Raw genomic sequence first — 25161 nt, 5'->3', positions numbered from 1 at the left:
CTGAATATAGTTCCCTGTGCTATGCAGTAGGACCTTGTTGTTTATCCAGTCTGTCTATCATAGTTTGTGTCTGCTAATCCCAAACTCTTGATCCACCCCCTTTCCGGATTTCTCTAGATCTTGTGCATGTTCTTCATTTATGGTATACTGCCCAAATTGGTATTTACAGCTTCCCTTTTTAAGTCTGAGGGTCGAAATCATTGTCTCATTCTTATTTGCATCCTCTTCTGTTGTCTGATTTAGTGCCTCATACAGTAGGCACCCATAAACTACTTGTAAATTAGTCCAAATAGTTTTTTTGTGTTTTTTTGTTACTGAGGTGAGTTATAAGTAAGCAGGTAACATTTGGGTTAATTCGTTTATTAGGCCCTCAGGATGAGATAATGAAGTGCCGATTTTAATGCTACAGGTGCCTTCTGAGACATCTAGAATTATTACCTCAAATACGTTGGTAGTCGATGAGCAAGCACAAGAGTGGTTACAGTTTTCTCCTGAAATACTTTAAGTAATTTTAAGTTGATTTCACCCTTTTTCTTGTTACCTATCTGTTCAACCTGAAGTTCATCATTATAATAAAGCCTAATCAAGTACTTCTTCCTCAAAGTTGAATATTAGATAAAAAAATATAAGCTGAACTTGGAAGCAAGGCTAATTTTTGAGATCTGTACTGCTTCCTTGTGAAGAGAGAAAACTAGAATCCAGTTCTGGGATTGAATGTCTTTATTAAAGAAGTGATTAAATGGCAGCACAAATCAACAGCAATAATTTTGGAAGGAGTAGAGACAAGGTATAGGGTCAGAGTTGATTGTTCATTTCATGGGAGCAAGGTAGCTGAAGAACTGTGCCTCAGGCCCGTTTGATCAGTATTCTACATTGCAAATGCAGGACAGCAAAACTAAAATACTAAGGACCAAACCCTGTATCTTTTAGAACCTGAATAAAATCTTACAAATTATCATAATACTCAGCAAGATTGCATCTTAAGATTTGAAATCCAAATGATTTTCCTCAGCTAGTTTTCAGCCCACAGGAGTAAAATTGTAAAGTGAGGAGGCTTGAAGAAAGAAAACACTTTTGAGAGTGTGTAGCTATTTCTGAAATGATTCAGTGCTTTCCCCTATTGTCATTTCCCATGATGTATTATTTCCTCTTGTTTTATACCTTCAACTATCCCCAATTTCTATGAGAAAAAGTGTATTAAAAGAAGGAGCAGGATAACCTTAGTCTTTTAGGAATTCTAGTCTTATAGCAGATAATCTCACATTAAAATTTATAGGGTTTTCATCAACCCTTGAAGAAATCTTTGTGTTTACTGGCCTGGAGCAAGAAATTAGGAAGGTTTGAGCAATCTCTGAAGCTGATTAAATGAAGTAAAAAAAAAAAAATCCTCCATTTTGCACTACTGTGCTACTCTCTGGTGCCCTCATCAGGCCTGTTTTCTGGAATTAGTATCTGGGGGAGGAAAGGAGGAATCTTTGTGACCCAATACTCCATTGCTTGAATCCTTTACTTTGTGGCTTGAGGGCTTTTGAGAGCAACTAATAAGAAAGAAAAATAGATAGGTTAAATAAATAAATAAATAAATCACAACTCTGGCAGATTCATCAGCATCACCTCAACACAATAGAAGGGAGAGAGCAAGGTTGAAAGGGGAAAAGGGTAGAAAGGAAGGAGCTTGAAAGGGCAGGCAATGAGGGCAAGGTGGTGGGAGAAAGGTCTTGGGCTTAGAGCAAGTCCAATTCGAAGGAGTGGATGCTGGCAATGGGAGCTCTCCAAAAGTTGAAGGTGCTGTACTCAAGGAGGGCATCGCCTTCAGGGTTTTTCTCCTGCTCTGCTCCGGTTGCTTGCCCCGTCATTTTGCCAACGCTGCTGTCCTTGATCTTGTAGGTGGATGTATCTGACAGACCCAGGCCTTCCAGCTCCGACAGATCCAGTTCTGGAATGGGCATCCTCCAGAAAAGAAAGGAGCTGTACTGGCTACTCACAGGGTCCCTCATAACTTCCTAGAAAGAAACCACTTATCAGTCTTCATGCTACAGCCATCTCTTTGTGGCCCATGGCCTTTCCTTACTCAGAAACTTTACATCCCCGTTTGCCTCTGTACATAATCCAAGTTCCCTAGGACAAGCTTCAGGAATCTTCCTCTGTTACCATTTTCTTACCATTTCCTAACTCCTCCCTATCCTGGAATGATTTACTTAACTGCCTACTGCTTAGGGCTGGTTTTCAAGGCCTTTCAGAATCTGGCCCCGTTTTTTCTAGCGGTAGTACATTCTCTGCTATAGCTATGCTTATTCCTGTCTTTCTTAACTCTCTCCACTCTCCATCTTAAAATACTATCCAAGTTTCAAGACTCCATTCAAGTCCCTAGAGGAATCTTTCCCCTGAACTCTTACTACATTTCACATCTGTGATTTCTTCCTGCCTTTGGTTTAATAGGTCATGGTACCTCTGAATAGAGTTTCCATGATTTTTCAATTTTCTGTTTTCCTCCCTGCTTTCTAAACCCTACTGTAAACTCACCTCTTCCAGGAGGACATCCTTAAACTTACTCAGCTCTATCTACCCTCTTTCTTCCAGTATCTCCCACAACACCTATAGAGTTTTACCTGACTGTATCAGTTTGGGGTTACAGATCATTGTTATGTGTCTTGTATAGGGATAATCTTCTTCAAGGGACTGAGAGTTTCCCCAAGGGTAAAAACCAGTCTAGTTTGTACGTTCTTCACAAGTGCTGGGCTTTGCATACAAAAAACATTCAAGGCTGCTGACTAACTTTCCCTCGGTATGAATACCTTGCCACTCCCACTTATAAGCCCGTGGCTAAGCCTGAAGAGCCTATCTGTTTCTCTCTAGCCTACCTCTCCTTCGGAACAAAATACGGGTGCTAAAAGACTATTCCTGTTATAACAGGATCTTTTTTCTCTGACCCAATGCTAGAATACACCTGATGATAGAGCAAATGGTTTGGGAATTTCAGGTAAGGTAAGTAAAGTTTAGATTGGAAGGAGAAGGTCCTTTAACAGATGCTTTTAATGAGTACTTCTCTCACCTTTCCTGCCCATCCCACCCACACCCTGAAGTCAGACTGTTATACCTTCCTGCAGCCTCCACCCTGCAGCTTACTAACCAAGGGAAGGCTCAAGAAGCATTAGTTGAAATGTTCCCAAAGCAGCAGAAAGAACATTCTACTGCCTCCAAAAATAGAACCCCCATCTCACAAGGCCTACCTCCAACACACTTCATTGGCTCTCTCCAGGCCTTGAGATTTCCTAAATAGTGGCCTTAAATAGGTTCCAAAATGCCCCCATATAATGTGGCAGAAAAAGTAGGCCTTAATCTAGGGTACAGTTATGTGTGAATGTAGGGGCTTTAGGAATGTTAAGTGGGTAGACTAGGATGTTTTTAATATTAAAAGTGAATTCCGAGTTGCTCCTTTTCTTTGGTTCAAGCTCCAAAATAAACCCTGGGAACTGAGCATTACTCAGCAGAGAAGCTGCTTAGGAGGGTAATTCAGGGACTGGAAAAGGGTGGGGGAGCATGTTGGAAAGGTGAGGTCATCATGCTATGATATTCAGCCCTGATCATCGCTACAATAATTTGCAGGGACATGTGCACAGAAAGCTACAAAAATGTCGTTCCTATCAACCAGCCAACCCCAGCCTTGTCTGGGACTGTAGAGATGTAAGAAGCAAATCCTTCCCGTGAGGATTTTTTTTTAACTAATAGTACTAGTTGTTTGCCTATCTAGCTGGCTTCTTTTATATCCCCTCCCTTACCAGTCCTCTCCAGAGTGACCTTAGTATAATGCTGGGCACATAATAGGCTCTTTAAAAAATAGAATCATAGGGGGGAGAAAAAGGCATAGAATTTCAAAAGTAGAAAACACCTTAGAAATTATCCAGTCAGTTTGGGTAGGGTCTCATCATTTGCACTCTGATCCTTTTCTGATGTGTTGTGCATAGACAGTTGCCTGCAGCTTTATATAATCTTATACCAGTATTCTCCAAACTTGCAAGAATTCTTAGTTCCTGAAGAACAGATTCAGTGGGTTAGGTGTTGACTATTCCTGTGATTCTGATCTGAATGGTGAAAATGCAAAAGGCAGAAGAGAGGAAGCCAGGATCTGAGAAAGGAGAAAAGCTCTTTGACAAACTGACTCCTTTTCTTCAACCAGCATATGTATAAAAACTGTCCAAATAATTCTGAGTGTCTGGCAGAGCTTCCCTTGCAATTAAAAAAAACTAAAGGAAATTTTACAAAATATTAACTTAAAAGGCCCCAAATCTCTAGCCATGCCATTGACTCAGTGACATGTACAGAGTACCAAATGCATTTTGGAAAGGCACTCAAATATATACAGCATTTAAAATCAAGTCAAGAACATTGACTGCACCGAAAATTGAAGCTAAAATACCCTTTGCATTAGTAATGAGAATTTTAAGTTCAATATAGCATGGATTTAATTCCCAAGTACCTAAATTTTGCACGAGGTCCCTTTTCAGCTAGCTTTCTCTTCCCCATATGTTCTCTACCCATAGCTCATCTATCTTTATCTCTCTCATTTACTTACCTTAAGGGGGTGGACAGTGCTTTGTACCACAATATATGCTCAATAAATGCTTCTCACTATCCTTCATTTTAAATTATTCAGGTATTTTAGGCAAAGGTAATTTCTAAATATCACTCTATTCTTAGAGATACACAATTAGCAAATACATAGCATAAAGTGGCTCTCTCTGAGCCACACAGACACACCCAAATACCCTTTGTCCAGACCCTCAGTGGGAATCCAGGGCCTACCCAACAGGGCCTTGCTGTGTCATGCTGCCACTGTAGAGGGGAGGACAAGGGATGGTGGTGGAGGGGAATGGAACTTATCTGGCATCTCACTGTATATGTCTCGTCTGGGCTTGGATTTTTCTACTAGCCATGTCCTTCCTCCACCCATTCCACTGAGCTGCAAATAAGCATTCCTTTTCCAGAATCTACCCCATACCTACCTCTTCAGACTATACTGATTTCAATATGGGATCAGGCAGTTCTCCAATACAGAGGCCCCTACCTTCCTACCTCAAGCTGCCTCTTTCTTTGGAGAAAAGGTTTGGGAATGGGAGAAGGAGACTGTTAAAAGAAAGGTCAGAATTAATCTCAACGTTATTGCATATCTCTCCCCCCAAACTCCTTCCTATGGAGACAAATAAGTTTGGGGTGAGGGTAGACACATCAGTGGAACACGACAGTAAAAATGTGAAAATACGGGGAAGTAGAAGCTAGAGTGATACAGTAGGACTAGAGATTCATCAAAAACCTGGGAAAACAAATGACAGCTTGAAAAGGAAGGTGTAGATAACTAAACTGAAGATATAAATTATAGGCAAATTGTCCGTGGAAATAAGGAGATAAATGCTGAGAAATAACTACATGTAAATTGTTAGAAATTAATGTCTAAAGGATTATAAGGCATGGATGGAGATCTTAGCAAAGATGTAAAACGGTGAACAAATCACTGCCTATCGTTCACAGCGCCGCCTTGCTCCTCTTGAACTGTCCCCCAATCCCATCCTCATTAGGGGTCTTCAACCTAACTAGAAGCACCTACGCATATCTTTTCAGCCCCGCGCCCCCCCCCCACCTCAGTTTCGTTTACCTGTTATCAATGAATTACTAGCGTGTTCCAAAAATGGAGGGAGTACCTCGGGGCTCCGGTGTCTGCTCTGGGCTGGAGAAAAAGAAAGCCACTGGGGCTTTGACGGCTTTGTCTTCTCACTCCCTCTCCCTGTTCAGTGACTGAGTCAGTCGGCTCAATCTCCCCCTGCAATGCAGCCCCTCCTAAGAAGGGCGGAAGGACTCCCCGCCCCCTCCCGGCCGGACTCGGCTAATTCAAATGATAGGTTCCAGAACACTTGAGGGAGGGAGACAGGATTAAAGCATCTCCATAGGCTTATTGGTCTGCACCGTGATTCCCGAGCTCTTCCAGCACCCCCGTGCTGACTGAGGGTGTAATGAATGAGCAGTTAATTGTTCTCCAATTTTAGGGTTATGGATTAAAAATCTTGACTCTAAAAAAAAAAAAAAAAATCTTTAGACAACGATGGAGGGTCCCTTTATCCCCCAATCTAGGGATTTCAGGTTACCCGAAGTGTTTTTGAGAATCAGAAAAATTCTCCCTCCCTCGCGATTTGCCTCCCCTCCCTCACCATGGGTAATGAACCTATAGCCCTGCTGCATTTGGGGTAGGGTACGGGAAGATCGGCGAGGGGGGGAGGTGTGCTTCTGCGAATCTCTGAACTCAGCTGGGGCCGGAGGACTTGGGGGCTCCGCTTCCTTTTGCCCCTCAACGCCCGGCGCGCAAAGGGAACGCCCGATCCCGGAGGGCCCAGCTTGGGTGCCAGGCCCTCCTCCAGGGTCCACTTTCCCGGGTTGGCAGGGTAGGGGCGGCGGCCCTCGGGGGCTTCCGAGGCCCCGCCCACGTCCCTCGGCCGCGCAGCGCCCCCTCGGTCCAGGGAGGAGCTGTGCGCCCGGCTCGCAGCCGCACGGGTTTCGTAATCGCGTCGCGGCCGTTTCCGCCCTCCGCCAGCCCCACCTCTGCCGGTCCGCCCTCGGTTCCCCCATCGCGCCGCGGAGCGAGCCCGGGAGCCCCACTCTGGCGGGCATTGAGCGGCGGCCCCCGCACCAGCTACCGTCGGACGCCTCGATGCCGGAGCAGAGTAGGTGAAGCCCGGGGGTCGGTCCCTCGGCCCGTGCGCCCCGCCTGCCCCGCCTGCCCCGCCAGGCGGGGACGCACCGGATGCCGGGGGTGGGGGAGGAGGGCGTCCACGGCTGTCGAGGTGCTGGGTCGGTGGCAGAAGGGGTGCGCTGGGTGAGTAACCGTCCCTGTCCACGCTCCGGCGGTGCGCAGGTGAGGCCAAGGAAGAGCAGAAGGGAAGAAGGGTCTGGAGTGTTGGGGGAAGGCGGGAGGTGGGAAGATGGTCTCTTTTGGAGACTCACCAACCTTGGTGCTGGCGTGTGCCAACAAACTGAAGCACAGCTGGTCCGGGAAGGTCTGAGTCTGAGACAGGCAGCCACGGAAGACGGTGACAGAGTCGGAAGGATTCACAGAGAGGTCCCAATCCTCGTTCAGCCTTGGGAGGAGCAGAGGATTTCTGGGTAGAGTTGGGGGGTGGGCAGAAATGGAGTCTATGTGACTGAATGTATTGGGCAGGGGGAGTTGAGGGCCTGGCCCTGTTTCCTCTGAAGCCTCCGCAAGACCTTTCCTGGGGAAGGGCACGGTTGGTGCTGGGGCAAATGCCTGTCACTTGACTGAAAATTGGGGTCCACCCCTACTTCTCTCGAACCCCGCAGCAGCCCTCATGTCTGCAGGTCTCCACAGGGGACCAGCTGCAACCCCGGGCTCATAGCCAGCATTGCCCCGCTCCATTCTCTCAATTCTCTTTCTCTTTCCCTTTCCCTCTTTCTCTCCAGCTGCTTCTTGTGAAGGCTTGTCGGGCAGCGGGTTGGAGGCCTTGGGGCTGGAGGCAGCGGGACCGGGAAAACCGGTTTGGGGCTAGAACAGGACCAGGGAACTACCTCTGTACATCCTTCCTCCCCGGAGCCTTTCTCCCATCCATTCTCCTGCTCACCCCCCAATAGTTTTAAAGCTCTTAAGCCCCACTGTGACCTTGGTGTCTTTTCCAGCTCTGTATTTCAGCCTTGCTAGTTGGGACTCGGGCCCAGGTCACAGCACTACTCGGCTGGCAGGATATGGCCTCACACGATCTCATCCTGACCCCTCCTGCTGTCTACCCAGCCCCTTCCCCATCATAGTGGCATTGAAATAGTGGGCAGTGGGTTCAGGTGCCTCTTCCTCCTGGGCTGACCCGTTCAGGACTTTATTTTTTCTCAGCCCACTCTTCTCTAGATATTTTAAAGGAGAGTGGCAGCCAATCACTCTTACTTCCTTTTCTGGCCTTGTTCCCCTCCCCCGTCACCACCACCACATTCACCCTGCCCAGTCTTCTCCTCACGCTGACCCCACCCCCAAGTTTCAGAGACCCTTATGTCCTGTGTCCTCGGGAATGGAATTTCCCGGTCACGTCTCATCATCATTGGTCATTTCATGCCAAGTCCCACACACACACTTTCCCTCCACCCAGCCCTGGCCAGGTCCCTGGGAAAGGAACAGAAACGTCCTTGTTCCCTCCACTGCCCCTTTCCCTCTCTCCTCCTCCCCCTCTTCTCTCCTTTTCCCTCCCACCATCCAATTCTGTCCACTCAGCTTTGAGCAAGGGGGGTGTTGGGGGAGAGTCCAGTCTTAGTACAGCGTGTCTGGTAGTGTTGGGGCTTTCCTCTGATTCTGCATTGTTTTCTTCATCCCTCCCACCCCCCCAACCCTTACCACCCAGCACCACCACCATCACGACAAACCCTGTGACTGACTTCCCCACTGACCACAGCTCCCCTCTCTGGACAGCTGTGTTCTGACTTCCGCCCTGTGTCATTACTCCTCCCCTCCAGTGGTGGGAAAGGAAGTAAGGGAAAGCCCGGACTCCTGGGTCCTTCCAGCCCCCAGAAGCTGTATCTCAGTGTTTGTGTGATCTCGTCTCAAGGCTGAGAAAAAACCCTCTCAGTTCTTAGATCAGTCTAGGGTGCCAGAGCAGCAGGCTTCCAATCCTGGAGGGAGGGGAGATTCCGATTCAGGCGAAAGTGTAATATTCATGAAACTGTCCTGTTTGGAATCTTTGAGGTTGCTTGTATCATAGGACTAGGGTAGTGCAGTGAAAATAGAGGAAACCCATATGTGCCCTACCTTGGCTGGCAGTAATGAAGAGGGGAGGAAGTTCTTCCTTGGACACTAATGCTGTTGGAAAGTTCCTCGTGTCTGGTTGGCTGGTGAAGATTGCGGGTGGAAGTGGTAAGGAGGGAAGAGAAAACAGGTCACAGCATGAGGGGAGGAGGAGGGAGGGAGGAGAACCCAGGCCCTGTGGGGTGTGAAGCAGAGAAGAGTGGCACGATAGGACATGTGAAGAGGGTGGGGAGGCTGGAAAAAGATTCCTCTTGGGACAGAAGATACCTGGCACGTGTACCTGCAGCCTGTGCACAGATGATCTCCACAAGACACACGCACAGACAGGGCCATGCCACATGTGTGCAAACAGAGGTGCACACACAGGAGTGCATTGTTGCAGAACACAGACAAAACAGAGTGTAGGCAGCCCTCAGGAAGCCTCTCAAGGTCAAGTAATAAACTGTTAAGTGGCTTCTGGGAGGGGTGGATCTCAGTTGAGGGCAATGAGGAGGAACAAGGGCAGGGAGCAGAGAGGGAAGAAATTCCTCACTGTAGAAAGTCTTTCTTAAGTTCCAGTCTGCCGCAGTTGGTCACCTAGGACCTAGGTAGTCTGGGCCTCTCTAGGTCTTAAAGAAAATCTAGGTGTTCAGGGTAAGGTAAGGAAAAAAGGAGGGTCGGGGTGGAGGCCTTACTTGTGAGAACAAAAAACCACCATTTCCTCTTCAAAGTCACTTAAATGCCCCTCCCCTTCTGCCCTAAACCCAGGGAGAAGGGAGGTGGAGCTTGTAGCACCCCCACACTTTGCTCATTTCTGCCAGTATCCTTTGGTCCCCTCCCATCCTCTGGTTCATGCTTCTAGGCCCCTTCCTCTCCCTCAGTACCAGCAGCTACTGCTCCTTAACCCCTTGGTGCCCTTTTGGTTCTTTGCCTTTCTCTGAGAGTCAGACTTCGAGATTCTTATGTTTGGAGAAGGTGAGTGTTGGTTGTAGGACTAGGGCCTTTGAAGGGGAGCAACAAGATACGGGCTCATCAGGAGGCTTCTCAAGGAGGAGGGGAGTGGGAATTTCTCATTAACTTTTCTTCTCTCTTTGCTTTCTGCCATCCAGGGTTGCGCATCTGTGGAAGACATAACCTTGCACCTGCCTGCCCACCCCACTCTCTGACCTTGCTAGTCTCTCAGGGTTTGAGACACTGACCTTCACTGCTCAACTTAAGGGCTCCAAGGACTCCACTTTCTCTAGACCTCTCCAGCTGAGTAAACCCAGGGTGTTGTTACACACCTGAAGGAAGTGAGGAGTGGGCGGTCAAGGCCTCAGAGCAAGAGCCCTCTGGGGCCTCAGGCAGAGGAGTGAAACTGGAACCATCAGGGAACATGAGTGAATTTTGGCACAAACTGGGCTGCTGCGTGGTAGAGAAACCCCAGCCGGTAAGTCTTCCCAACCCCACCCCAACACACAGAAATCCGTTACCATATACTGTGACGCAGACACATCGTCTAGGATGTGCTGTCTGAAAAGCACACTTCTTGCCTGCCTCTCTGCCAGGATAGCTTCTATGGCCAGGCAGGTGTGTACATGGAATAAAGGAGACTGGATGATGGAAGAAGTGAACAGTCCTGGCTCTCACTTCTTTTTCCTGTCCATTTTGAGTTGGATAGGTGTTGTAGGTGGAGCTTAATACCTGTCATTTTCCCCCATTGTTTCCTCATCAGCCAGAGGTGACTTTGACATGTCCTTTCTTTGTCCAGTGTTCACTATGCAGGCCACTGCCCTTACCACCCTGTCCTCTCTCTGTTTATGTTGTTCTAACCTTGCCTTTCATATGCTAGTGATTTCCCTATTATAATGCCATATCCCCTTTCCCACCAGGCCCTTAGCTCTTCCCTTAGTGGTTTTCAAGACTCTTTTCCCTTCCTCCACTGTGACATAATTCCCTATCTTCTATAAGCAGAAGAAGAAGAGGAGACGAATTGACCGGACCATGATTGGGGAACCAACGAATTTTGTCCACCTGACTCACATTGGCTCTGGGGAGATGGGTGCCGGAGATGGACTTGCCATGGTAACAAGGGAATGGGGAGAGGTTGATATGGGATTGTGGCCTAGAACTATGCCCCTTTTTGAAAATTCAAGCTGGGGGCATAACAAAATACTCAGTGGGAAGCAAGAAGCTAGGATTCTAGTCCTGGTCACAGGCTGCATAAATGTGAGATCTGGCATTTCAAGTTCCTGGCCTAGGCTCCCTCATTTTTACAGTTAGCAGATTGTTCTTCATTGGATGGATGATATATATGTCTTAGTAGTTACTTGGAGGGCTCTTCCCAAAAACCATAACCCTTCCTTCCATTAATCAAGAACTGCTGTCTCAGTGCCACAGTAAGTCATATTGTGGTTGGGACTGTTGGGGCAGGGAAAAGGTTGGGCACCTTTATCCTAATTTATTTATTTATTTATTTATAATTTTTGGCTGCATTGGGTCTTTGTTGTGCGCGGGCTTTCTCTAGTTGTGGTGAGTGGGACCTACTCTTCGTTGTGGTGTGTGGGCTTCTCAGTGCAGTGTCTTCTCTTGTTGTGGAGCACAGGCTCTAGTTGCGTGGACTTCAGTAGTTGTGGCATGTGGGCTCAGTAATTGTGGCTCGCGGGGTATAGAGCACAGGCTCAGTAGTTGTAGTGCATGGCTTAGTTGCTACGCAGCATGTGGGATCTTCCTGGCCCAGGGATTGAACCTGTGTCCCCTGCACTGGCAGGCAGATTCTTAATCACTGTGCCACCGGGAAAGTCCCCTAAGTAGTGTTTAATATGCATGTCTTCTCTCAAAATACGGGAAATGGGCTTGGAGATAGTGAAGGAATCTTTTCACCAATTATGAAACTCAGATAAATATGAGAGTCCTTTGTGAGAGGGTCTTACTAGTAAAAGACCCATTTTGTCTCCTCCTCATAAAAGTCAGTGTGAAGGGAGGCACTGAGACTTCCCTTAGAGGAATGCAGGTTAGTTTTAACCTTCTCAGGTTGAGTTTTTTGTCAAGGAGATGAAGTCAGCCTCTTCCCTGGAGGGCACAGGGGAGATCCCTTACTTTGCCATATGAAGATTTATGAGAGGGTCTCACATGTGCTTTTTCACAGACAGGTGCAGTTCAGGAGCAGATGCGATCCAAGGGAAACCGAGACAGGCCGTGGAGCAATTCTAGGGGCTTGTAGCTCCAGAAAGAATGGTGAGTGATTAAAGAAACCCATCCAACACCTCTAGCCCCCTGCTCCAGAACCATGATGCTCTGCAAGAAGGGGAAGTGAATGGAGGAAGAAAGAATTAGAATGGAAGAGTCAAAAATGTAGGATCCAGAAAGGCAGAAAGGGATGTGCAGACAGATAGAAACAGGAAAGAAAGCACACTGTGGAAACAGTTAAGCGTGTGAACCAGATGGTGCCTTCTCCCTAAGGTTTTCTTCGAGGCTAATCTTTCTTTTCTTCCTTTAATCAGGTTCTGCTGTGGGTCCCGCCTTCACTCTGTCCAGCCCAGAAGAGATACTGCCCCTACCAGTTTGCCTCCTAGAATCATTGAGCCCAGGGCCCCTCTTTTCCCTATCTGTCTAATAGTGCCTCAGAAGGCTGGGGGCTGGACTCCCTCTACTCCCTCTGGCTTTAGCCCCTCCTGGAGATGGGGTCAAGGCAGCAGGACTGACCAAGTGACTACTGGTTGGCCAGAGGAGCTCAGCTGAAGCCCTGGACACTCTCAGATCTGAGATAGGAGTTTTCTGGGAACTTGGAATGAGTTCCCTTCTCCTGAATGACGGTCTAGGTGCCATATGTTTTTAAACTCTTAACCTGGAACTCCTTAAATATGGTGGATAGGTGAGATTACCAAAGCTGAAATTGGCTTTGCTGAGAAGCTCCCTACCTTCCTGCTCTTATCTTTCCTCCTGGAATGAACTGAAGCAGACATCAAACAGGGTCTGGGAGGGTGACCACTGGCTAGCCTACTTTTTCTCTTTAGATCTCAGACTTTAAGCTCACAGTCCCTCAGTATCTCTCTGCCAATACCAGGGTCTTTCTCTAGGTAGGCCTCTAACCCTATGTTTCTGTAGCATTGCTGGCTCCCTAAAATCTTTCCTTTTTTTTTTTTAATTAAAATTTTAATTTAAGATGAGTTCTTAATTACCCCCAGCCTGCTACTGCCTCTGTCCTTAACACCGTCCCTATCAGGAGCCTTATTGTTTCCCATTGGATAAAAGTTAAGATAAGGGTGGGTCTTAACCTGAAGACGTTGCTATTAAGTCTTAGCAGTCTGCCCTCTGCCAGCCTCCCTGCTGGCCTAGATGAGAGCAGGAAGAGGGATCTTGGAGAGAAACCCAGAATGCAGCAAAACGAGTTATGTCTCAGGGTAGACTTATTGATCACTGGGAATGGAAGGGGTGGTGAGATAAGTAGATTGAAAACAACCATTCTTGAGTGATCTTAAGATCCTCACAGCATGGGAGCTGGCATACCTCTAGAGCAAGTTTTCTCAAGGAGGCCCTTTTGACACTTGGGGCTGGGTAATTCTTGGTAGCGAGGGACTGTCCTGTGCATTAGAGGATGTTCAGCAGCACCCCTGGCCCACCCTAGATATATGGCCAAATGTCTCCTAGGGGGCAGAATCACCCCTAGTTGAGAGCCACTGCTCTGGAGTCGAGATGTTTTTCTCTCAAGTGATTTCCACTTGTTCATCCTAAGCCTGAGCCATGGATGAACTAGGGCCCCTTGTAAAGTAGGCTCAATAGGGCTGCACGTAATCTCCAGACATTTCTCTATTCAGTATGTTGCTTGTGCTTGCATGGGTTCATGTCTCTGTGATGGACGTGTGCTGGGCTTCTCTGTTCTTTTGCTGTCTGGAGGAGGGGTTCCTGCGGTGTGGAGGCATGAACAGGGTGTGGTGGGATTGGGGAAGGGAGGGAGAGAAAAACAGTAGAGCCGCAGATACCCCAGCTTATCCTCCCCAAATTTTAAGCTCTGTTTCTGTGCCCTCGTCCTAGAACCAGACACAAATAAGACTCAGGGAGTTTTGTCTGAAGACCAGGTCCCACTGCCCACCTGGCTGAAGAGTCTGCTTTAGGTGGGAAAATAATGTAGGAGCAGGCTCTTTAGGCACTTTCAGTTTTCTCAGGTGTTTTGTTCTGGCCCCTTCCTTGCTGGGTGATTAGGAGGGCAGAACAGCTCTTGCCTGCTCTGAGAAGAGAAGGCGGGAGTCTCATTAGCTCCGAAACAGGAAGCATCCTGTTTGATGGTAGTGGGAGTCAGGAATGTGAAAACTAAGATTCACTCTGCTGATTCCGTCATCCATCCAGTCCAACCCCACCTATAGTGACTGAGGTTCTAGTTTTTTCAAATTACTGTATTTCCTTCAGTTTTTCAGTGTCTAAGCTTGGTCATAGAGATACATTACTAATGTACTCAGTTCCAGTCTAGCTAGTTGCTCTGAAAGTAGCTCAATAGCCTGATCTAGTATAACTAGATCTAAAGGGTTAACAGAATAGGGCAGAAAGATGGGGGACTTCTGGAATCTCTGGTCACCCTGATCTTGAGCCTTATTCTACCGCCTGTTCTTTAGACACAGTCTTCTTTTCTTTGGTGCTCTCTCACCTTTAGCTACCTTCTCTAATGTGCATGCTACCATCACTTTAACAATATTTAGAGTGATGAGAATGGGTTTGAGAGTCATAATTTATATTAAAAATTGTTGGACTTTTAAATACATTTTCAAATAAAAAAAGCTTAAGCAAAATAGTCTCAGAGTAATCACTACATGTGTTGGGCTAAAGGGTAGACATGGTTAATGAAGACCACTTCTAGAAAGTGGCTGTCATGGGATTTTGTGCCAACCTTGCCCTTTCTGAGGAAAGAAGGCTAAGTGTCGTGAGGGCAAAGAGACAAACAGCACCTTCCAAGGGTTCAACTCATTGTTCTTCCTGTTCCTTTTTCTCGGCATGCATCTGAGATTTTAAGTCTTTAAAGAAGTGCTTGTTTAAAAACAACATTGCGAATGAGGAAGATGAGCGATAGCAACATTTTTATCCTGGGTGACAGGAGAAGGGACCAAACCAGATGCTGCTAGCTACACAGTTCAGTTTTAAGGTTCAAGAGATTTGTGGTCTCTCCTCCCTCAGTAGCCCTGTAAAAAGACACAAGACCCAACAATGTTTTTACATAGTTTTGTTTTTCTGTACTAAAAATATCCATTGGGTGCTGGGATTGAAAGGCGAGAAGAGGTTGAGATGCTGACACCTCCTCTTGTGGATGAAGTTGCTTGTTACCTCTGGTCTCTGTTTATCTGGATAAGGAAACAAAGTAGAGAAAAGGGAAAATATTGTAAACACAACCATATTCTTTTCCTGTCCTTGCCTCATCTCCCTCTTCCCACACACCCTCATTCCCTCAACAGTACTGCCTACTATTTATACTTCTCTTTTATATTGAGTAATGGTATTGGACACCAGGAGAAAGACAAAACCAGAAACTGACAAAATGACCAAATATGCATTTTATTGTCCTCCTTTCCCCAAAGGTCCTGTCATCCTGAGACCTTGAGAATATTGTATCAGGTCAATCAGCAACTGTGGTAGCTCTTTTGGTAAAGTAGAGGACTGTCCTTCCCTGAGAATTCTGAGGGTTTCTGGGAATCATCCCAGAAGGACAGTTCTTTGGATTAGTAGTGGTTAAGAGCATTGGCCCTAGTGTCAAACCTGGTTTAAATCCTGCTGTGACTCTGCTACTTACGAGCTTTGTAAACCCCCCAGTTTCTTCATCTGTAAGGTGGGAATAATAATACCATAGGGTTGCTGTGGATTGATCCAGGTAAAGTGCACATAGGAAGACCTCAGATATTGGCGGCTGTTACTATTAAACTGCATTAATAAGCTGAAAACTATGAGTATCTTCTACATCCATTGATGATCTCCACAGCAAGTATTCTTTACTTATCTACAATCTCACCAATTTGGTCAGTAATCACCTAATGACCAATAGTACACGTTGCCTGATAGTCAAACAGCAGTTGCTCAAGAAACGATAGGTGGAATCAATGGTTATCAATAATGTGAATTACCAATGCATGTTATGAATCAATAAGCAAACAGATAAGTAACAGTTCATGGAGACACACTGGCTGGCTTAGCCAACAGGGTTCTTGATAACAGGACTTTGGATGACTTAACAAAGATCCTGGCTCATCACTAAACACTTACTGGTTGCATCTCTGTGAACACTGTAGAGAGGCTGTTCCAAATATCCTCCAGCCCAATCCTGACCCGTTTCCAAAAAGCAAGGGCTGGGTTGGGGCTGGGGCTGGGAATGAAGGGGGTGGGCCTGAGTCTGCTGCTTAGTGGGGGAAGGGGAGTAGTGGTGGTGGCCCTGGTGGTGGTCTTAGTGGTGCAGCTGGTGTCAGGACAGAGACCTGCATCCAGGGGGCACTCCTCCCGCTCGCGGTTGCAGGGGCATTGGTGGTAGGTGCAAGGTCGGTGCTCAGTGCGGAGCTGGCTCAGCGCCCCAACTCGCAGGCGCCCCGAAAGGCCATGCAGTTTCCCGGCCCGGGTCCGGCTCATAGTGCCTGACTTGCAGTGGCAGTGCCACGGGCCCCAGGGCATCAGCACCAGCCGCAGATCCTCGGCAGCTGGCATGGCTGTGCGCGAGGGCGGTGGCCAATGGTTCGAGGTGGACCCTGCTGTCGACCACCGGTTCAGGGTACCGTCGGAGTGTGGCTTGTCCACAGTAGCCTTCCAGGTGGAGGGCAGCTGGCTTGAACTCATCCCGATTTCGGACTCCGGGTCGTTCGCTGTAAACCCTGGGCTAGGCCTCCCAGGTGTACTGGAAGCCGTTTGGGGAGTCTCCGACACGGACTCGGTGTTATTCTTTCTGGCGTAAATCACAACCCCTTCTTCCAAAGACCCATCCTCCTCCTCCGACAATCGCGACCTGCTACCTGTGGACACCGTGGAGGCCAAGAGCTCGGCAGCGGCGGGGCCTGCCAGGCGGTCGGCCGCGGCCACGATGTCGTCCTCATCCTCCATTGTTACCCTCATCCTCGGGGAAACGACGCTCCGGGCGCTCCGGGCGGTGGTCCGGTAGCTGCGGGTCACAGGGCCCCCGAAGCGGAAACTGTCCCGCGGCATCGCGGTCGAAGTCAGGCCTTCGGCCCCCGCCGCCCGGGGCCCCAGACTCAGCAGCAGGGCCCAGAGCAGCGCGCCGGCGGCGGGGACCATGGGGCTGGACGGTGTGGAGCTGGGAGGGAGGCCAGTGAGGAAGGCCGGGGCAGCCTCCTTCTCTCCCTCCCTTCGGCTCTCGACCCACCGGGTCGTTATATCCGAGGCCCGCAGGGGGAGGGGTGGGGGGTTCGGATGCGCGCGCCACGCCCCTCCCCCAGGCCCTAACTCCGGCGGGCCCAAGGGCTCAGCTGAAAATCCCAGGGAACCTCCGCAGCAAGAACTTCGTGCCAGAACCAACAGACGGATTGTGATGTAAGGGGTTGGGGAAAGAGAAGTTCACCTCCCCCGGCGCAGCGCTTAAATCTCTCATCGCAGTTTATTAATCGCTTCTGATCTGAATTTACTACAGAGGATAAAGTACAGGTTTTGAAAATACCCCTCCCCAGGCTCACAGGCAGCAGACGTGACCACTGAAGGACACAGGGAAATAGAATGGGTCTTCAACATTTAGGGCACTGACTCCTGGCTCCCAGCAGAAGCCCTGCCCTCCCCATCCACCCCTCACCTTCACAGATTGCTAGAATACCCCAGGTGGAAAGGATCTCAGACGCAAAGAGATGAAGTTATTTGCCCAAGGTTCTACAGCTAAAGCAGCACAGCTTTGCACTTTCCTATAAAAAATGCCACAACATGCACCCCTCCAGCTGAAATGAAAGTCACCCAGCACATCAGGTTCTGGACCTCAGAGCCCTGCTTTGAAGTCAGAGTCATGGGAGGAATGACATCCCATTGAGATGTGAAGATCCAGTGGTATTGGGGTTGAGGATGAGATGATTTACATAACAGCTCAGATGTTTCAGGGTTTAGGGTGTAGGCAGATCAATATCTTTGTTTGGTTCTTAAGCTCCATTATTCCAGTCCTATGCTAGGTCCCTCCTGAGCCATGGAGATCCTTGTCCAGCCTAGGAGGAAGAGAGGGGAAAAAAGTGGTACAGCAGCAGACCTGGGTTTTACTGAGGGGTTTAAGGAGAGGAGCCAGGTGAATTGAAAGAGGTAGATTAGACGCTTGGGTGGGTTATCACCTAGGATCCTTTGCTGCCTAGCAACCCTCCCCCACTGGATATTCTCTCCTATTCACTGCCAACATAACCCTTCTTAATTTCTAGGGCTGGTCTGAATCTCCTCTAAATTCTGTGCTGTGATTACTCCTTCATTCCTTGATGCACTTATAGGATTAATTTTTTCATTTGTTCTAATTGGATACATAGTGTCCTTAATTTCTTCTCTGCATCTCTGGAGTTTCCCCAGATACACTGAAGCCTCTGAAAGCAGAGCTTCTGTCTTTTAGTTCTTTTGTATCTCCCCCAAGGCATTAAGAAAGTGGGAATTGGCTCTTATACATCCCATCCCAAACCTTTATCCTTAAGCCAGGACTCACTGTCTGACAGTTTCTGGGATGTGGACCTGATCCATAGAGATGAGCTGGGCCAGCTCTCCAAGGCTGTTTAGAAAACGGATCTTTCGTGTGAACTTGGAACTGAAAAGAGAAGATCAAATATGTTTTATACTGGGAAGCAGGCTCCTTGAGATGCTTACAAAGGGAAACATAACTAGCAGAGAGTGTTAAGGTTAGAAAGAGTCAGGGTAGGGCAAGAACTTCTTAATCTTGATTGTGAAAATAGGGAAAGGGGAAAGGGGGTCTTTGTTCCCCAAGCTAGTACCTGATGAAGGGCCGAAGCAGTGCCAGGAATGCCTTCATATACCATGTAGCATGGACAACAACCAGGGCGCGCAGGTTCTTCCGGAGCCTGAAGAAGAACATGAGACCATCCTACTCTCCTTCCAACTTCATGCCTGAAGATCAGGTGGAGCTACCTTCTGTACTTTAACTTCCTTCGCTGCTTCTCTAATTTCTAGGTTTCTCTGACAATTGGGTCGAATCTCCATTCCTGTAAGTGCAATCTCGGCTCCATCCATCTTGCTTAGCCTCCTTATTTTTAGGCAGCTTTCCTCTTGGAATCCCTTAGCCTGGTCTTCTCTACCCCACTTCCTTTCTGTGCTCTACGCTCGCACAGTTCCTTTTGTACACTCCTCCATCCCTCCATGACCCAGTGAAGACCAGTGAGGAGAAAAAAAAAAAAGATCAAGAAAAGTGAGCAAATGGAAGATGGAGGGAAGAAAGGAAAAAAGAAAAGGGACGTCAAGGAAAAAAAGGCTTAAGGGTCAGGGATGAAGGCAGACAAGAAAAGAAGACAATGGAGATGTGGAAAGTGAAATAAATGTCAAGGCTATGAGAAAAGGAAGGGCTGCCTTCCCTGTGCCGGGCAATGTGCCCTGTTGATTTATTTGATTCTCACAAATACTCAGTGGCAAAGGTATTATCATTGCCATTTTACAGAGAAAGGAACTGAGTCCCAGAAATGTTAAGTGACTTGTCCAAAGTCATACAGATAATAAATGATAAAGGCAAGATTTGAAACTAGATTTCCATGACTCCAAGAAAGGACAGAAGATTGGAAAGGGAAGTAGAGGGATGGAGAAAAGTGGAAGAGGGTGTTCCCTGGTGGCCTTGTGGTTAGAATTCCGGGCTTTCATTGACAGGTCCCAGGTTCAATCCCTGGTTGGGGAGCTGAGATCCCGCAAGCCGCGTGGCACGGCCAAAAAAAAAAAAAAAAAAGTGGAAGAGACTGAATGGAAGAAAGAATGGAAAGATGGAAAAGAAAAAAGATAAGATAGTTGTTAGCCCTCTTGTCCTAGAGGCTTACCGCCGATCCAGGGTATGGTAACACTGGCGTATCCAGCTCAGAGGTGGAACTTGGGCCCTACTTGTGCCTCCACTCAGGTGAACAAGCAGATAATTTTCAGCTACCAGCAGCTCCAGAGTTCCCACTATATACCTGGGGAGATGAAATTGTCATGGAAGGTAGGCTTTTGGGGGTTGTGGGGATGAGAGGGACATTGTAGACTCTACAATCACTTACTGATCAGAGTAGGGGTTCTTTTTAATGTTTCGCTCCCTAACATCCACTCTGGAGCCCTTTAAGCCTTCCACCTCACCTAAACAAGTGTTCCATGACATAGGTGTAGTTGGGGATGCTGCTTCTGGGTAGATAACAGGAAGCAAAGAGGATGACAGCATTGAGGCCATCACCGTGGTAGCCTGGGGAGAAGAAGGGGAAAACCACTCAGTCAACAAATAAGTATTGATGGACAGTACATCTATTTAGGTTGAGAGATTCTGAGGGTCTCTAGAAGTTGCAGGAAAGATTCTGAACCCAATAACTGAATCTTCAGGTTTGGCATTTTATTCAAGAAGTCACAGTTTTTACCTCTCCACTTATGTTAGCCATTACCTCCATGAGATAGGACTTTCTTATAGGGCTCAATGACGGTCATGTCCACTCGCTGCTCCCGCTGTCCTGCTCGGAACACCCTCCAGTGATGGCCATCTTCTCCAGCCATATCCCACATACAACCCCGGCCCAGCCTTTCCGCTGCCTCACTGGCCCCCAGACCCTCTGCCCGGGGCAGGTCATCTAAAAAAGAGGGATGGAGGAGGATCAACAAGGCAGAATACATACCTTCAATATCTTGTAAGTTCCTCAGATTCTTAGTTTATTACCTCAACATCTAATTCCTCATTTTTCCCCTATGACTCTAGCCCTAATTTGTCTAGTCAACCCAACCCCTTGCTGGTTTCTCTTTCCTGGGACGCATTATCCTCACTTTTTCACTAGACGATGGCCTGGAGGTAAACGTGCACTATGGTAGGTTGATGGCCCTTGTCATTTTTCCAGATTCTTTCTTCCCATGCTTTTCCTTCCTTGGGTGAGCTCATTTATTCCCATGTCTTCAAATACTGCAAGTAAGGTGATGATTCCTCTCAAACCCAGGCTTCTCTCCTAACACAAGATCCATATCCCTAAATGCCTACAGCGGACATGTCTATCTTGTATTTCTCGTCACCTCCTAGTCACCAGACTCCAAATGCAACTCATACTCATTCTCTTCCTCCTCTTGCCCATATTTTTTTTTTCTGCCGTGCCACACAGCGTCCGGGATTGAACCCGTGCCCCCTGCAGTGGAAGTGCGGAGTCTTAACCACTGTACTGCCAAGGAAGACCCTCCCACATTCTTTCTTGGTGAATGACACCATCCACCTAGCTGCCCGAGAGAGAAAACTCTATGTCTTCCAAGACTCTTTCTTCTCTACCAGTCCTCAAGGCAACTGGACCCCAGATCCTCTTCCATCTGCCTCCGTTATACCCTTTCATCATTCTTTCCACTGTTAGCATCCTGGTACAGGTTCTTAACATTTCTCATCTGGCCTTAGTACTAGCCTCCTAACTCATCTCCCTGCCTCTTGTCTGTTTTCCTCCATTCCACCCTTTACACCACTGCTAGAGCAAGCTTTCTTTTCTTCCCTCCCTTTTTCACTCAAATGGCAATATACTGTACTCACTAATTTTGTATCTTTCCATAGCAATAGAAAGAACTGCTTCATCTTAAAAAATAGTTGCCTGGTATTTAGTATCCCATGGTATGGATGTACCATAATATCGTAGAATTAACATCCTACTAATGGACCTTTAGGTTGTTTTCAGTCTTTTCAAAGTCGTTAAATCTGATCATGTTAGTCCCTGATTAAAACCATTGCCTACAGGATAAAATCTAAACTCCTTAGTGTGGCAGCAAGGACCTCCATGATTTGACCCTTGCCTACTTAACACAGTCTTTTGTCATTCTCTCTTCACCTCCCAGCCCTTCACATCTGTGATATAATAACAAATATTTTGGTTTTGTTCCTGGCTTCTGAAACAGCTCCTGATGATAAAGGTAAAAGTAGTATCTTTTCCTATTCATAACACGCCCCTTTCAACCACACACGTTTGTTAATGAGGTGAGTTTGGAAAATTCCTATGGATGAGTGGCTGGTTGCCAGGCGAACCAGCCACATGATCAGAGGTTTGGAAACTCTACCCTCTGACCTCTGAGGAGGGGAGAGACTGGAGGTTGTGCTAAATCACTGATGGTCAGTGATTTAATCAATCATGCCTACGTGTGACGCCTCCATTAAAAAAAACCCTAAATGAAGGGGTTCTGAGAGGTTCTGGGTTGGTGAACACACAGAGGTGCCGGGAGGGTGTGGCACCCATGGAGCTCCACGCCCCCTTTCACATAACTTGTGTATTGCTTCCCTCTGGCCGTTCCTGAGCTGTATCCTCTTGTAATAAACCTATCATCTAGTAAGTAAACTGTTTTGCCAAGTTCTGTGAGCTGTTCTAGCAAATTATCAAACCTGAGGAGGGCATCGTGGGCACCTCTGATTTATCACCTGTCGGTCAGAAGCACAGGTGACAACCTGGATGTGTGGCTGGTGTCTGAAGTCTGGAGGCAGTCTTGTGGGTGAGCCCTTAACCTGTGGTGTCTGCTAACTCTAGGTAAGTGTCATGACTGAATTGTACGACAGACAGCCAATTTCTATCTGGAGAGCTGGAGAATGGGTTGGTGTGGGGAAAACCCATACATTTGGTGCCAAAAGTGTTGCGAGTAGAGGAGAAAGAAAGTTTTCCTTAATACCTAAATAGTCGCCCGTGATGCACTGACTTCCCCACCATGCCACGCTATTGCCCAATTTGCTCCTTCCACCTAGAACGCCTCTCCAACCACCTGACAAGCTCAGAATCGCCTCCTCTGCGAGGTCCTTCCTAACACCTCTCAGGGGGACCTCTGCCTTCTCCCTGCCTACACTGTACCCTATACACACGTAGACCATAACCTTTAACTGCACATATCTGTATATATGTTTCTTTCATACTGAATAGAGAATTCCCTGAGGGTAAGGATTATCTTATTCATCTTTATAACTCGGTTCTAGCTCAATGACAGCATACAACAGTTATTCAATAAAATTTCCCTCAGTAAATGAAGTACCCCCTTCTCCCACCATACTGACTGCTCTCAAACTGGATCTATAGGCTCTCCCTTTCCATTCTGAGGAAATTTTGCTGATCTTACCTCCTGGGCCCCACCTTATTAGTTCTAACTTCAGTCCCATTAACTCCATCCTCAGCTTCCTTAACACTGGCCTCTACTTCTACCAGCTCAGTCCTCAGCTTTCTTTCCCACCTTCCCATTCAAATTCATGTCCACTGTCCAGCTGCTCCGAGTCTGAAGGTGTCTCCAACTCGTCTACCTCCAGGTCAGAACTGCCATCAGGAGAGGAAGGTACAGAGTGGATAGGAGAAGCTCCATTATCTCCAGGCTCCTTAGTCAGATTCAGTTGCAAATCTGGGGCAGAAAGACGCTTACGCATGCGGCGCGGGCCACACAGGGCTAAAGTGCTGGGGGTACCTAGAATTGGAGGAGGGAAGAAAAGAGAAGAGAAAGGTGGGTTTGTGTCGGCGGAGGACGTTAGAATGCCTACATAGGTAAGTGATAATATGAGGTTGAATTCTAAAGGAGTACCACGGGACATTTGGGAAAGGGGAAGTCGAACCGCAAAGGGACCGGGTGACACAACCCTTCCCTGGACTAGAATCATAGAGGCCTGGGTTCTAATTTACCTACCTGCCTGTGAGTCTCTTTCAGGATCATGAGGATCTCCAGAAGGGTCAGTCTCTTCAGGAAGTAATCTAGAGGGGAAGAGATGAAAAGGGGCAAAGGCATTAAGCTATCAACTTGTCAGTTCTCTCTGCCCGTGATTTTATCACCTCTGCTTTGTTTTCTCCACCTCTTTCCTTCAAGTCCCACTTTACCATCGCTGCCCTCCATTTGCAACCAGCCCTCTCTTTTCCCAGCCTCACTCATACTTCCTCACCTAGGGAATTCTTCATCCTGCCATTCTTCCTTCAGCTCCAGTTCCCCAAGTCTCAAGGATGCTCCTAGTACTGCTGTTTCTGCATTCTCCCTGACCCTAAGATAGTCCCCCAGAAAAAAAGATTATCATGAGACACACTAGGCAGTGTCTTAAGGGAGCTGGATAGTAGGTGAGAACACTGGAATGAAGAACAGTAATTAAGGTACAGAGCAGAGGGCAGGCCTTAAAAAGAACTCAGATCTCTTGTCTCCTAGATGTTTCTACCACCTTTCACCACTTGTTGGAAAGTGATCACCCCTACGGTTGGGTTTAGGAGCAGAGGAAGCATGGAAGGTAAAGCTAATATTTTTACCTGTGTGGCAGTGCTTCACTTGCACAGTAGGGATGAGAGGTATTTCACATTACAATTGGCTGGAACCTGACAGACCTGCCCAGCTGTTCCTGGGCAAAGTTGGGGAAGATGGCACCTAGTCAGGCCTGCCTTTCCTCCACCACACTGGGGAGTGGTGAGGGGAAACCATGGCATGGGTGGAGGGGTAGGGGAAGGGGGTAAGGAGGAAGAGAGATTTGCTGGGAAGGAGAACCTGGACCTTAACTTAGTTCTGGGTCAGCTTTCCCGATCGCCATCCTGGAGGGTGGGTGTTAGAAAACGGAGAATGGGGCAGATTTATCAAAAACAAAACGTAGAAACCTCCTTAAAAAAAAAAAAAAAAAAAAGCAATAGGGAATTATCCTGGAATCCCGTTCCCTAATTCTCATACCATACTGATATTTCCTACCTAAAGCCACCACCGTCCCTTCTCTGCAAATTGTTATAGTCTTGTCTCCTCTAGGAACCGAGATTTAACTTGGTAAGAGCTGGATGGTGGGAAAGTCCCTCAAGACTATTCACTCCTTGTTTCCAATCAAGTTAGCCATCTCACTTACCCAAGAGTCAGTGTCTTTTCTCCCACCTCTTGTACAGTCCCCATCTTCACAAGTCTCCCTGTCGCCTTTACACACGTGGAGTTGCTGGGAAGCTGGATGCGCCAGCTCTCCAACACTTCTGTGTCCCCTTTTTCTCTGTCTCAGCTGTTGTTGCTCTTGCCTCCAAGGAGGTGGGAGGGGTGAAAGGGAGGTAACCGCACCTTCAAACAGGTTTTGCCACCTTCTTTCCCAAGAAGCAGGTTTGCACAAAAGAAAAACCCTGCCTATGTGGGGGCGGGTTCTGGGGAGGAGAGTACTTTTTCTAAAGTGGCTAGTCTTGGTTGAGTCTAGGAAGGGAATTTTCTAGACTCCTTAAAACCTTCTGGAAGCTGCTTTAAAAAAAAAAAAGAGGCAATGGTAGAAACCATTTTAGTTTTAAGACTATCATGGGCCTACTTTTCAAGCATAAGCAAAATCAAGGACACAGAAGTAT

At 47.5% G+C, this 25161-nt stretch overlaps 4 protein-coding genes across 11 annotated transcripts; 1 reads left to right on the top strand and 3 right to left on the bottom strand.

Annotated features, from left to right (window-relative positions):
• Positions 1-704: 704 nt before the first annotated feature.
• Positions 705-8946, bottom strand: MLLT11 (MLLT11 transcription factor 7 cofactor). 6 transcript variants are annotated; one of them, XM_057722774.1, is made up of 4 exons: positions 8789-8946; positions 6995-7145; positions 3890-4031; positions 705-2003 (listed from the first exon to the last, which is right to left on the bottom strand). In XM_057722774.1, the coding sequence occupies exon 4, from the start codon at positions 1995-1997 to the stop codon at positions 1725-1727; it is 273 nt and encodes a 90-aa protein (XP_057578757.1). In that variant the 5' UTR covers positions 1998-2003; positions 3890-4031; positions 6995-7145; positions 8789-8946; the 3' UTR covers positions 705-1724. The 6 variants fall into 6 exon arrangements, with proteins under 6 accessions (XP_057578757.1, XP_057578739.1, XP_057578765.1 ...); XM_057722756.1 differs by lacking the exon at positions 3890-4031 and adding an exon at positions 5651-5722 and having other exon boundaries at positions 8789-8912; XM_057722782.1 differs by lacking the exon at positions 3890-4031.
• On the top strand, positions 6602-14526 carry CDC42SE1 (CDC42 small effector 1). Of its 2 annotated transcripts, none has more exons than XM_057722820.1 (5): positions 6602-6714; positions 9874-10193; positions 10718-10828; positions 11892-11980; positions 12247-14526. In XM_057722820.1, exons 2-4 carry the CDS (start codon positions 10140-10142, stop codon positions 11964-11966), a joined length of 240 nt encoding a protein of 79 aa, XP_057578803.1. In that variant the 5' UTR covers positions 6602-6714; positions 9874-10139; the 3' UTR covers positions 11967-11980; positions 12247-14526. The 2 variants fall into 2 exon arrangements, with proteins under 2 accessions (XP_057578803.1, XP_057578794.1); XM_057722811.1 differs by lacking the exon at positions 6602-6714 and adding an exon at positions 6765-6901.
• Positions 14527-14949: 423 nt separating this feature from the next.
• Positions 14950-17178, bottom strand: C1H1orf56 (chromosome 1 C1orf56 homolog). The gene is made up of 2 exons (XM_057722710.1): positions 15986-17178; positions 14950-15072 (listed from the first exon to the last, which is right to left on the bottom strand). Exons 1-2 carry the CDS (start codon positions 16997-16999, stop codon positions 15052-15054), a joined length of 1035 nt encoding a protein of 344 aa, XP_057578693.1. The 5' UTR covers positions 17000-17178; the 3' UTR covers positions 14950-15051.
• A 115-nt stretch (positions 17179-17293) lies between these two features.
• BNIPL (BCL2 interacting protein like) lies at positions 17294-24872 on the bottom strand. Of its 2 annotated transcripts, XM_057722685.1 has the most exons (10): positions 24690-24872; positions 23763-23858; positions 23513-23577; positions 23072-23296; positions 20296-20478; positions 20000-20102; positions 19708-19839; positions 18664-18750; positions 18381-18479; positions 17294-17904 (listed from the first exon to the last, which is right to left on the bottom strand). In XM_057722685.1, exons 1-10 carry the CDS (start codon positions 24731-24733, stop codon positions 17868-17870), a joined length of 1071 nt encoding a protein of 356 aa, XP_057578668.1. In that variant the 5' UTR covers positions 24734-24872; the 3' UTR covers positions 17294-17867. The 2 variants fall into 2 exon arrangements, with proteins under 2 accessions (XP_057578668.1, XP_057578677.1); XM_057722694.1 differs by lacking the exon at positions 23763-23858.
• Positions 24873-25161: the final 289 nt, after the last annotated feature.

Source organism: Hippopotamus amphibius, chromosome 1 (assembly GCF_030028045.1).
Source record: "Hippopotamus amphibius kiboko isolate mHipAmp2 chromosome 1, mHipAmp2.hap2, whole genome shotgun sequence".
NCBI classification, from domain to species: domain Eukaryota; kingdom Metazoa; phylum Chordata; class Mammalia; order Artiodactyla; family Hippopotamidae; genus Hippopotamus; species Hippopotamus amphibius.
Note: the sequence above shows the minus strand (reverse complement) of the source record. Positions and strands in the feature narration are given on the sequence as shown.